The sequence below is a fragment of the Felis catus genome, chromosome B1 (genome assembly GCF_018350175.1).
Source record: "Felis catus isolate Fca126 chromosome B1, F.catus_Fca126_mat1.0, whole genome shotgun sequence".
In the NCBI taxonomy this organism is placed as follows: Eukaryota; Metazoa; Chordata; class Mammalia; order Carnivora; family Felidae; genus Felis; species Felis catus.
In genome coordinates, this window is record NC_058371.1 from 49,326,760 (window position 1) to 49,340,146 (window position 13,387).

At 41.0% G+C, this 13,387-nt stretch overlaps 1 protein-coding gene across 13 annotated transcripts in view; it reads right to left on the reverse strand.

The window, feature by feature from the left end:
• Positions 1 to 13,387, reverse strand: part of NUGGC (nuclear GTPase, germinal center associated) — a 56,325-nt gene that overhangs the window by 20,013 nt on the left and 22,925 nt on the right. For all 13 annotated transcript variants that reach the window (XM_023252630.2, XM_019828608.3, XM_019828607.3 and 10 more), the window contains 3 exons: positions 9,537 to 9,712; positions 7,952 to 7,970; positions 7,574 to 7,663 (listed from right to left, as the gene is read on the reverse strand). In XM_023252630.2, the coding sequence (XP_023108398.2) occupies positions 7,574 to 7,663; positions 7,952 to 7,970; positions 9,537 to 9,712 (285 nt within the window). The remainder of the gene's footprint in view (positions 1 to 7,573; positions 7,664 to 7,951; positions 7,971 to 9,536; positions 9,713 to 13,387) is intronic.

The window sequence follows — 13,387 nt, forward strand, 5'->3', positions numbered from 1 at the left end:
CTAAACACCACGACACTGGGCAAAGGTTGTGTAAAAAAGTACAAGTTTCTTAGCTGGGTGGTTAGTGAGTAATCAGACACATTTAAAAGCAGAGTAGTGTTTAAGTAAATGATGGTTTTAAATGGCAAGGAATTAAGAATGTGAGTAAATGGGGTTTTTTATTAGAAAAATCATCACCACAGAGAAGTAATACTAGAAGTATACATAAATATTGTTCCATAATCTTCATTTTTCTCACTTAAAAGAAAACAGAAAAATCACAAAGTGTGCATGTGTGTGCATAGGTTTGGGGGCAGTAGAACACCATAGAGAGTCATCAGTCTCTTCCTGATGCAAAGACACAGAAGAGCTGAGTGAGTCCAGAGACCACATGTCTGGCAAGTGGTAAGCCTGTGTAGTCAAGGCTGGAATAGATATACCTGGATAGGCTTCCAGAAGCCTCACACACTGCAGACAGGGCTAAAATTATACAGAAGATTTGCCACAATTAACTTTTTTCCTTTCTGATAGCGTTTTGACTTTGGGAAAAGAGTTTAGGGAAAGTTGAAACTATCTTCCACTGGAAGATAAAACTGATACGGAATTAAATTTAAGTAGGGTTTAAAACAGTTGAAAGCGAGAAGTATGCCTAGCTGTGTCTAGGTATTTACATTATTTAAAACCTTGCTCTAAATTTTGTATATCTCTTCTAAAAATCAGTGAAGATTAGTTAACCCTTGTGCTTGTTATTATAGTGCAGAGAAATATTTTTATGGTGCCAGTGAAGTGACTACAGTATGCAGGTTCCATTTTATTATAAAAGAGATGTCGTTACAGCTGGAAGGTAGGTGGATACGACCTTGCTGCATACAGCAAGAGGTAAGTGGATACTCACCAAATTATCCTATGGAAAGATTAGTCACTGTTGTAATTCACACACATTGCTTATTACCACAGTTTGTAAGAATATTTTGTATATGAGAGAGAAGAAACCTGTAGTTCAAAATAGAAGGGATACTAGGGGCACCTGGGTGGTTCAATCAGTTAAGCAACTCTGGCTCAGGTCATGATCTCATGATTCCTGAGTTCTAACCCCGCATCGGGCTCTCTGCTGTCAGCACAGAGCCCGCTTCAGATCTTTTGTCCCCCTCTCTCTCTTACCTTCCCCCACTCATATTCATTTTCTCTCTCTCTCTCTCTCTCTCTCTCTCTCTCTCTCTCTCTCTCTCAAATAAATAAAAAAATTTTAAAAAGTTTTTAAAAAATAGAAGGGATACTAGACAGAAGTGGCATCAAAAAGAGATAGCAAAGCTGGAGATCAGTAATACGAATCATGACTCAATTTTCAAAACATCTATCTTTTCTAGCTCCGTCATTAAAATAATTTTGCAGTGATATCACCCTGTCCACTTCTTTTACTTGTATTAAGTCATTTAATATGAACCCCTACCACCCTGAGTCTTATTTTTAATATTATTTTTTACTAAATGAAACCCAATGTCTTTGAGAGTAGTAGGTCCATGTCTTAGGGCAGGGAAAAATAAAAGGGGCCTGAGTATTTTGTTGTTGCCAAAGAGCAAAAATGTTTTTAAAAGTGTCTGGATAAGGCTAAAAAGATCCAGCTTAAATTATGGGCTCCCGTTGGCCGAGATATGAACTTGAATATCAAAAAGAACACAATAATTTTATGAAAAGCCATAAGCCCATTATAACCTTCAAACTAAGTAAAATAAGTAATATTAATAAGAAATATATATGTGTTGGTCTCTGCCACTGGTTCCTGACCCAGGACTCCTAAATTCCTTATAATTAGGAGTGATAGGAGAATCCTTTGTTCTAATGTTTAGTCTTTGACCCCAGTTTTCAGCATAGAGTTCCAAAAACCATCGTCATTTCCTAAGTGATAAGAGCACTAGAAGCATCTCTTATTCTTCTTTTATGTTTATTTATTTTGAGAGAAAGAGAGAGAGAACAAGCAGGGGAGAGACAGAGAGAGAGAGGGAGAGAGAGAATCCCAAGCAGGCTATGCACTGTCAGCATAGAGCCTGACATGGGGCTCAAACTCACAAACCATGAGATCATGAACTGAGCTGAAACCAAGAGTCGGACGCTTAACCAACTGAGTCACCCAATGCTCTGAAGCATCTCTAGATCTTATATTTGGTCTTTGACTCTAGTACCTGACACAGAGTTCCTAAATCCCTTGGAACTTTCTAAGTGATGGGAGGGTCTTTTTTTTTTTTTTTTTTTCCAATGAGGCAACTCTGGGTGAGCTCCTGAGTGGGGGCTGGTCACAGAAAGATCAAGCTATTAGAAGTTTGGAATTTTCAGCCCCACCCCCCATTTTTCAGAGAGGGTAGAGGGGATAGAAATAGAGTAATTGGTGATGCCGTATGTGAGAAAGCCTCCATAAAACCCCAACAATATGGGGTTCAGAGAGCTTCTAGGTTGGTGAATGCATCCACATACCAGGAGGGTGATATGCTCCAACTCTTCAGGGACAGAAGTTCTTGCATTTGGGAACCTCTCAGAACTTTGCCTATATATCTCTTCATCTGTATCTTTTATCATATCGTTTATTATACAAAAAACTGGTAAATGTAAGTAATTCTCTCATTGCATTCTGTGAGCTGTTCTAGCAAATAATCAAATCCAAGGGGGAGAAGGTCATGGGGACCTTCAATTTGCAGCCAAGTCAGACAGAAGTTGTGAGTAAACTGAGGACCTACTGTTTGCATCTGGCATTTGAAGTAGGGGGCAGTTTTGTGGGACTAAACCCTTAACCTGTTGGATCTGATGCTATGTCCTGGAAGATATTGTCATATTGAGTTAAATTGCAAGATACCCTGCTGGTGTCACAGAGAATTGCTCGATGTGAGAAAATCCCAACATGGGTGTCAGAAGAATTGTTTTTTTTTTTAATTTTTTTTCAATGTTTATTTATTTTTGAGAGAAAAAGACAGAGCATGAGTGGAAAAGGGGCAGAGAGAAAGGGAGACACAGAATCCGAAGCAGGTTCCAGGCTCTGAGCTGTCAGCACAGAGCCTGTTGCAGGGCTCGAACTCAAGGACAGCGAGATCATTACTTGGGCCAAAGTTGGACGCCTAACTGACTGAGCCACCCAGGCACCTTACGGGTATCAGAATTATTGTTAAGTGTGTTAGCATGGATTGGAAAAATCAATATCATTAAAATGTCCACACTGCCCAAGGCAATCTACAGATTCAATGTAATCCCTATCAAAATACCAACAACATTTTTCACAGAACTAGAACAAAAAGTACTAAAATTTGAATGGAAGCACAAAAGGCCCCAAATAGCAAAAGCAGCTGGAGAAAGAAGAACAAAGCTGAAGGTATCATGCATCCAGACTTCAAACTATACTACAAAACTACAGTCATCAAAACAGTATGATACTGGCACAAAAACAGACACACAGATCAATGGAAGAGAATAGAGAGCCAGAAATAAACCTATGCTTGTATGGTCAATTAATCTGCAACAAAAGAGCCAAGAATATACAATGGGGAAAACACAGTCTCTTCAATAAATGGTATTGGGAAAGCTGGACAGCTACATGCAAAAGAATGAAACTAAACTACTTCCTTATACCGTATATAAAAATAAGCTCAAAATGGATTAAAGACCTAAATATAAGACCTAAAGCCATAAAACTCCTAAAAGAACACATAGGCAGTAAACTTTTGGACATTGGTCTTAGCAATATTTTTTTGGATCTATCTCCTCTGGCAAGGACAACAAAAGCAAAAAATAAATGATTGGGACTACATTAAACTGAAAAGCTTTTGCACAGAGAAGGAAACTGTCAATAAAACAAAAAGGCAACCTACTGAATGGAAGAAGATATTTGCAAATCATATGTCTGATAAGGGGTTAATATCCAGAATATATAGAGAGCTCATGAAAGCGCACACCAAATAAAACAAAGAATCCAATTAAAAATGAGTAGAGGAAATGTCCATCAATTAATGAATGGATAAGGAAGATATGGTATTTATATATAATAGAACATTACTCAGCCATCAAAAAATGAAATCTTGCTGTTTGCAACGACATGGATAGAGCTAGAATGTATTATGCTAAGCGAAATAAGTCAATCAGAAAAAGACAAATGCCATATGATTTCACTCATATGTGGAATTTAAGAAACAAAACATAAACATATGGGAAGGGGGGAGAGAAGAGAGGGAAACAAACCACAAGAGATTAGTGATAGAGAACAAACTGAGGGTTGCTGGGGGCGGGGGGATGGGCTAAATGGGTGATGGGCATTAAGGAGGGCACTTGTTGGGATGAGCCCTGGGTGTTTTATGTAAGTGATGAATCACTGAATTCTACTCCTGAAACCAATACTGCACTGTATGTTAACTAACTAAAATTTAAAATTAATTAATTTATTGATTAACTTATAATTTATTATTTATTTATTTATTTATTTATTTATTTATTTATTTATTTATTTTTAAAATGGGTAGAGGAACTGGATAGACATTCTTCCAAAGAAAACATATAGGTGGTCAACAGACACATGAAAAACGCTCAACATCACTACTCACCATGGAAATGCTAATTACAACCACAAGATATCACCTTTTGCTAGTCAGAATGGCGAGTATCAAGAATATAAGAAGTAACAAGTGTTAGGGAGGATGTGGACAAAAGGAAACCCTCATGCACTGTTGGTGGGAATGTAAATTGGTACATCCACTCTGGAAAACAGTATGGAGGTATCTGAAAAAATTAAAAATAGAAATGAAATACCATGTGATCCAGCAATTCCACTTCTGGGTATTTGTATGAAGAAAATGAAAGCACTACTTTGAAAAGATACACGCACCCCTATTTCAATGTGACTTTATTTATAGTAGGCAAGATATGGAAGCAACCTAAGTGTCTCTTGATGGATGAATGGATAAAAATGATAGGTTATACATATGTACAGTGGAATATTACTCAGCCATAAAAAAGAATGAAATGTTGCCATTTGCAACAACGTGGATGCACCTACTGGATATTACACTAAATGAAATAAGTCAGACAGAGGAAGATGACTATCATATGATTTCACTTATTTGTGGAATGTAAAAAACAAAACAAATGAACAAACAAAACAAAATAGAAACAGACTCACAAATACAGAGAACAAACTGGTGGTTGCCAGACTGGGGGGAGATGGAAGGATGGGCAAAATAGGTGAAGGGGATTAAGAGGTACAAAATTGCAGTTACAAACTAAACAAGTCATGGGGCTTTAAAGTACAGCATAGGGCATATAGTCAATAGTACTGTATATTGTAATAACAGCTGACCGATGGTAACTAGATTTATTTTGTGGTGATCATTTTGTACTATATAGAATTGTCAAATCACTACACTGTATACCTGAAACTAATATAATATTGTGCATCAACGACTTCAACTTAAAAGAAGAAGTATTATGAGTGTGTTGCCAGCATGAGAGCAAAAGGGAGACACATGGGAGTGGTATGGCTTTCTTTACAGGTACTCTGAAGCAAATGTAAAATACTGTAGGTAAAAGGACATACATGAGAATGCAAACACCCAGCTCTCTTCCACCTGCCACATACAATTAGTCATCCAGACATATAGATGTGAGCTCCCTAACATCTCTTGAATGCATCTCCTCTCTTCTAGTCCTACAGTGACTGCCTAGTTCAGGCTCTTAGCGCTTCCAGCTTTGATTACAGGAACAACCTCCAACTGGTCTCCCCAGACCCAACCTTCACTCGCCCCTCCCCCATCCATTTTACTTAATAACAATCTTTCTAAAATACATAGCATTTCCAAATTGAGGTCCATAAATGGAGCCTCCGGGGGTCCGTCATTTTTCCTATGCTATTGTTTCCTAATTTTTATTTTTATTTATTTTTTTAATGTTTTATTTTTGAGACAGAGAAAGACAGAGCATGAATGGGGGAGGGGCAGAGAGAGAGGGAGACACAGAATCGGAAGCAGGCTCCAGGCTCTGAGCCATCAGCCCAGAGCCTGACATGGGGCTCGAACTCACGAACCGTGAGATCGTGACCTGAGCTGAAGTCGGACGCTCAACCAACTGAGCCACCCAGGCGCCCCTAATTTTTATTTTTATAATAAAAAATAAGCATGGACATCTATACAAATGACTATCTTACAATCAACTTGTGTCTCATATTTTCTATGACTAAGATTAAATTTGCTCCATGAGAAGGCATACAGTACAAGTTAAGCTTTTGTATTAAGTCAGGCTGAAGTAAAGTGGTTGGAGAATTAAGGCCATCAGATGGCCTGGCCGTCAGAGGTGAGGGTATGCAGACCTCAAAAGGACTTGACCGTAATAGTCAGAACTGCAGTCACCCCGCAAGTTGGCTCACTGCTGTCCAGACCCCATCTCATATGCACCAACATTTATTAGCATTTGTTAGCAATAAATTTATCATTAGCATTATTAGCAATAAATATAGTTGGGGATTGTGTATTGAAGTATTTTGTGTTTTTGTTTCCAGAAACAATATGACCAGGCACTCATTAAATGCATATTTCTGTAATGCCAACAAGAACAATTAAAGAGAATAGGAACAGCTTTCCTCAGTTATTGCCTCATTAAAACCAGTATTCAAGAATTGCTTGGTCCAAGATTTTGGCTTGAGTATGAAATCTGACTATTATGAATTAGAAACAAAAGCTCTGAAAGTTTCAGCTCCACACTGTACATCAGATGATTTTCTGCATCAACGTAATTGAATTCAAAATATGGAATGCAATTAAATACAGAACTGGACAGCAGGCCATATGTTTTCACTATTACCCAGCACTGAAGATTTAGTTTCAGCAAAACCAAAAACATCTATCACATTATACTAACCCTGATGTTCCACTTCTATGTTTCATTAATATTTTATCTTAAAATTGGTTTCAGTTTTATAGTAGTATGAGGCTATTACAGTAAGGAGTTTTATGTTTATAACGATTTCTGTGATAGAACAACAAAAATAATTTAACAAAACACCAAGATTCTCGCAGAACAATTTCTCAAGTTTGACAAACACAGCTCAGACTTTATCTCCCAAACCTCCTGCAGAAGGCCCTTTCTTTCGCTTGTTCATCTTACTAACGACTACTGGCTCTTTAAAATTCTGCTCAAGGGTGTGAGTTTTCCCTGCACCTCTCTGCAGCACCAGCCCCCCCCCCCCCTGCCCTGGACTGCCAGTGTGATCCGTGCATCTTTCTGTGTTTCCCTCAGCATTCAATGCATTCCTACAGCAGATCACCCTCAAACAGTGTGGTGATCTCTGATTTTACCTGCTCATATTTCTCAGTAGACCCTATGCTCATTCAATCCTTCCAACAACCACAGGAGGTAGATACTATCATTTCCCAATTTTACAGATGAGAAAGTGGAGGCTCAGAGAGGAATGGTAATTTGCCTAAGGTCACAAAGTTATTCATCAGTAGAACTAAGTTAAGTCCAAATTGTCTACTCCAAAGCTTTTGGCATAGCTACAATGCAAGACCAAATAGACAAATGTGAGTGGTTGAAAACAGAAAAAAATACATAGGCAAATCTGTTAACTCACCTTTAGTTTTTCCTTGAGAATTCCATTCCTTTGTAGTTTTATCACTTCATTTCTTTCTAAAACGGCCTCTCGCTGACTCTGAATAGCTTGCTAGATTGGGAAGAGAAAGGAAAGCATAGCAAAGAGTCCAGGGTTATCAAGAGCGATACAGCGATAAGACGCACATCTCTTTCAGCAATGTATCTTCATTTGGCCCAGACAAATGTGCATGTGTTCAAATTTTATAAAATTAATCATGAAAGTATTATTTAAAAATAACTAGTTCACGCATATGTCCAAACTCACTAAGATGTTTACACTAAACGTGTGCAATTTTTTGTATATCAATTATATCCCAACAGAACTCAAAAAATAAAAATAAAAGTAGTCCATACTTACATTTCCCACTTTTCTTTCCCTGAAATGAAAATTGTAACAATTACTTAACTCATTGTGTGTCATGGCAGTCTTTCAACTTTCCCTGAGAGCAGTATATACCTTAATACCTTTGCATACACTTTCTTTGGTCCACATGTTCCCTCTTCTGATCCACCTCCAGGGTCCATTTGAGAAAAGTGTCTTTATTTCTCAATGTTTTGCTGGTGGTAGAATTTTCCGTGACCTCACCCACTGGCCCAGTCTCTCCCATAGTACTTTGTCCCTCTCTTATTTTTTTTTAAATGTTTATTTATTTATTTTGAGAGAGAGAGAGAAAGAGGAGCAGAGAGAGAGAATACCAAGCAGGCTCAGCACTGTCCGCACCGAGCTCGATCTCACAAACCACAAAATCACGATCTGAGCTGAAATCAAGAGTTGGACACTTAACCGAATGAGCCACCCAGGTGCCCCAGTGTGTCCTTCTCTTATAATCTTTAACCCTCTTTTAAGTCAGTGATCTCAGTGACTAGGCAATATGCCTCTCTGAATCTGCAGCCCCTACCACCATGCTCAATAAAGGTTTCATAAGTCTGACTGAATTATGTTTAGTTGCAGAACTGGCATGGGAAGGGAGAGCTGGAGATACTATTATGGGGTGGGGGGGGTGGGGTGAAGGAAATCTTCAGGGGGGAAAACAAACAAAGCTGAAGTTCCAACCTAGGCCATAAAGTGAGAAGTTGGAGGAAAAGCCTTGGCCTATTTCTTCATCCAGGAAGTTGTCTCTGCTTAGTGAATTCCTGGAGAATTCAAGTTTCAGTGGGTGTGGGGGAGATGACAGGTGACAGGTAGAGATCCTCTTTTTAGAGCAGAGAAGCATTAACAACGTTACATCTGGTGACCATATGCCCCGTGCACCCAGGACAGACCAGTTTATACCAGCTGCTTCTCTGTAAGAGTTAATAACACCCCCTTTCCACCTTCAAAGTGCGCCATATAGAAAATAAATTATAGCTCTCCTGGGTATGGGGGTACAGAGGTCTACATGAAAATCAGGACATTTTAACATCTATTAAACTCTAAAATGCTTACCTTCCATTAAAATTTTGTCTGAGTATGACTCTGTAAGAATGCTGCTACTTTTGGCCAAAGTTCTGAAACTTGGAGAACTTGCTCCAAATGGGTTTAAAATCTGAAACAGAATCTGACACTTCAAAGCTGTACCGTGCCAGACAGTACTATAGAAAGTGCCAACTAGCTGTGGGGGCATCTACACTTCTGTATCTGTGGGGGGCGGGGAGGACCATCACACTGCACACCTCCAGGAGGTGCTCTTTGCATCTCATATACATGAGTGGCTCCCCTGGAGCTATATAGGCCACAGCCTATTGGGTATTAAGCAGCTTCACTGGAGGAGGGTCCCCAACGGTTTAGATTCCCGAGACAATCTGCTCAAGGGTCCTGATGTCCCAGGAAGCCACCCAGACTCCTCTTTCATCCGCAGCAGTCACTTCTTTAAGTCTGAAACGCCCAGGGGTCAAGGCTCTGTTGTTACAGTAGTCGGGGCCCATGGAGGAAAGCCCACAGGCCTACAAACCCAGCACGGTACCTTAGATACTCCAGCAGGTGGAGTTTGTCGGTCTTGGTGACCACCAGGGCAACATCCCTGCAGAAGCCCCTTTGGCAGGCTTTGATGCTCTCATTCAAAAGGTCTTCATGGGCTCTCCCTCCAGAAACTCTTTCGATGTCACTGATCAGCCAGATCACTGAGCACTTATCAATGGTCTGTGAAACATAACCACAATAGGTTTAAGAACATAAATGGTGTCTCAGTTGTAGAGGACGTGGTCTCTTCATGTATCATTTGTGGCCTCCATGTTCTGCCCCATCTCTCTGCCAGTCCCACCTCTCACCTCTCCCCACGGCACTCTCCATGTACCAGCCAGACTGAGCTTCTCGAAGTTTCTCAGGTGTGACCTGCTCTTTTATCTCTCAGGACCTTTGCACTTGCCACAGCCTCTGCTTGACTTCCATCTGCTCTTTGAGACTGCTAACAGCCACCTGAGGATGGGTTGGCCCCCCCTCCTCTGTATCCTACAGCAAGCACCTAGACTTACCTGCCATTGTACCTCACAGAGCTATTGTACAGGATCAGTTCTTTGCACACTCCCCACCACCCTGCAATTGCAAGGGACCTGATGAGAAGTGGCTACACTTTACAGCTTGGAATCTACATCACCTCCAGTACAGTGCTTGGCCCTAATAGAGGCTTCATAGATGTCTGTGGCATTAGTGATTGACAGAATTCAAGAAATCAGACCTCCTGTCCCAGATCCATCACTGGCTTGCTTTACCTCAGCTGTCTTCTAGGGAAAATTATTGTTTTTCCGGAACTGGTTCTGGTCATGCATTGCCCCCAAAGTTATCACCACAGGGCATCATTTTGATATTTGACTGCCCCTGCCTATTCAGCACACTGCCACCATGTGGAGGCAAGGAGCCAGAAACCTTATGATTTAAGTTGCAAAGGCCAATGAGCACGAAATTACAATTTATGATTAATATCATTGCTCCATTAGCTATGCAACTTTTATGGGACAGGTTTTATGTGTTGCCTTGTGACATTTCTCTTGGTATATTATTTCACTGGTCTTCTCCATATAAATGAAAAACTGTTCCAGCTCAGGGACTGAGTTTATTTGAGGTTCCTCAGGACAGCACTTTGCACATAAAGGTGTAACAACTTTGTGATTTGCTAATTAAATCATCATTTTGCTTTATGCCAATGGTTCGTAACTCAGGGCAACTCTGTACCCGAGAATGGCAGTCTCTGGAGACATTTTTAATTGTTATGACTTGGCATTGGTGTTAGTGGGTGGAGGTCAGGGATGCTATAAACATCCTTCCATGCCCAGGTCAGCACCCCCACAACAAAGAATTATCTGGCCCAAAATGTCAGCTGAGCCTGAGAAATCTTGACCTAGAGTAGTGGGTTTTGAGTTTGTTTTTAGCAGTGGAGGCTTTTTTCAAATGAAAGCTGAGGAAGAATTCCAATTGGTTTTTAAAAATTGAACTGCTTTAGCTGAACTGGAGGTGGAAGGTTTGGAGGCCCCCCACCTGCACCACATCACCTACCCTCTGTTCATGGATCATTATTTTAAAACCGTAAATCTCTAGAGTTAGACAAACGTCACTGTTTTATAGAGAAGATAATAGGCCCCAAGAAGCAAAAGACCAGTTTAAGGCCACACGACTATGGGTCCTAAACTTCCTCCCTATGTGGATGGACTCACATTTAGGCAGGAAAGTAAAATCAACAGCTCCCTCCCACTTCCCAAATTACAATCTAACTAGGGAATCTACTAAGCTATTCACTCAGGCTGTGGAACACTGTAGAGTAGCAGACTCCAAACTCCTGAAGGGCAGGGCCTCTTGTACCTTCGTATTCCCCAGTCCTGGCAAACTGCAGGTGCTTAATAAATGTTTATTAACATAAGAAGAGGCCTGTAAGTCTCAGACCCTACAAGAGGCTCTGGCTGCCGGGATTTGGTAAAGTTGGAGTTGCAGAAGACACAAAAAAGCCAACCTAGAGCAACTGAGCTTAGGAGTGGTGGTACCACAGCCACCCCCACATCCTCCCTCCCCGCGATGAGAACGGGCCTCAGAGCTCACGTGACACACCTAAAGTCTCAGGACTTCAAAGTGGCAGCCAGGGACAGGTAAATTCATAATACTCTTAGTTTAGGGAAGGCAAGGCTGGCAGCTGGAAAGACAGGGGAGGGGGCAGGGTGTTCTGTTCTCCCTGAAAAGAGGGGAGTCTTTAGTAACTCCTTGTGAGAGAATATCACAAAACCACAAGAATGCAGGGGAGCTGAGGCCAAGCAGAGCAGGCTGGGAACAGTCCCTTCACTTTAACCGGACCTCCTCAGAGCGGGTGTTCTGAGCCAGATCTGCTGGCTCCTCTGTTCTGAGTGGCCTTTGATTGGCTTCCCAGAGTATCACAACTGGCAGCAACCATGGCTCCATCCGGTGAGAGAGGCTAGCCGCCTCCCTAGGCTGTTGCTCCCGGGACCCAGCCTGGAACTAGCCAAGGTTGGCAATTCCACTCCAAGAGCTGAGACCCTGTAGAAACAAAGGCCCTCATGGTCGGGCCTGAGCGGACCACCAAGGAGAAGGACACTGGGACTGCCTTTATCTTAAAGAACTGTTAGGGGAGGTCCTGTGGGGAGACACAGAGCCTCAGCTGGGAAGGTAGGAACCTGCTCTCTGGTTCAAATTCTGCCATTCAGTAGTTGTGCGGTCTTGGGCAAATTACTTCCCTTCTCTGAGCCTTTATTTCCTTATCTGTAAAATCCAGGCATAGGCTGATTATCTGTAAGCTGTCATCCTGATTCTATCATCCTGATCTTGACTCAAATCCAGTCCAGAGCTCTGCAGCCCTCAGTCATTCATTTAGCCCAAACCTGCACAAATCCTCCAGTGGATCCTTCTACAGTGCTGGGTTGCTCATGACTTACCGATACCAGCCCTCCCTCCCAGTCCCCTTCCAGCTCCAGTCTTATGTCTCACCCCCTGTGTTCCCACCCTGTGCTCCTGAGCTCTTTCTGCCTAAAGACACCCTTTCTCTCTCTATCACATGCTTCAGTCCTTCTTATCCTTTGAGCTTCCCCAGGAAGGGTAGTATTTAAGCCCATCCCTAAGTTTTCCAAGCTTGTCTTCTGTGCCTCTCTCCTTACACCCCACACCCATTTCCTCCAGCCACCCAGGAAGACTCATGCTTCCCACAACACGTGGCTCCTTCATTCCTCTGGGTCTTTGCTGGTCCCTGGCCTACAATAGTGCTCAGTGGTCCCATTCTCAACAATCTTCTCTGGTGATACCTGGGCTTAAGTGCCCTCTCTGAAGTTTCCCTCTCATCCAAAAAGAATTCATTGGATAAAGAAGATGTGGTGTGTATATATATATATATATATATATATATATATATATATATACCACATATATATATACCACATATATATATATATATATATATATATATATATATATATATATATATTCATTCAATGGACTATTACTCAGTGATGAAAAAGAATGAATTCTTGCCATTTACAACAATGTGGATGGAACTAGAGTGTATAAGCTAGTGTAGAGTGTATAAGTTAGTCAGAGAAAGACAAATATCACATGATTTCACTCATATGTGGAATTCAAGATAAAAAACAGATGAACATAAGGGAAGGGAAGCAAAAATAACATAAAAACAGAGAGAGAGACAAACCATGAGAGACTCTTAAATACAGAGAACACACTGAGGGTTGCTGGTGGGGTGTTGGGTGGGGGGATGGGGTAAATAGGTGATGGGCATTAAGGAGGACACTGGTTGGGTATTATAAGTAAATGATGAATCACTAAATTCTATTACTGAAAAATAAATAAATAAAATATATTTTGATTTTA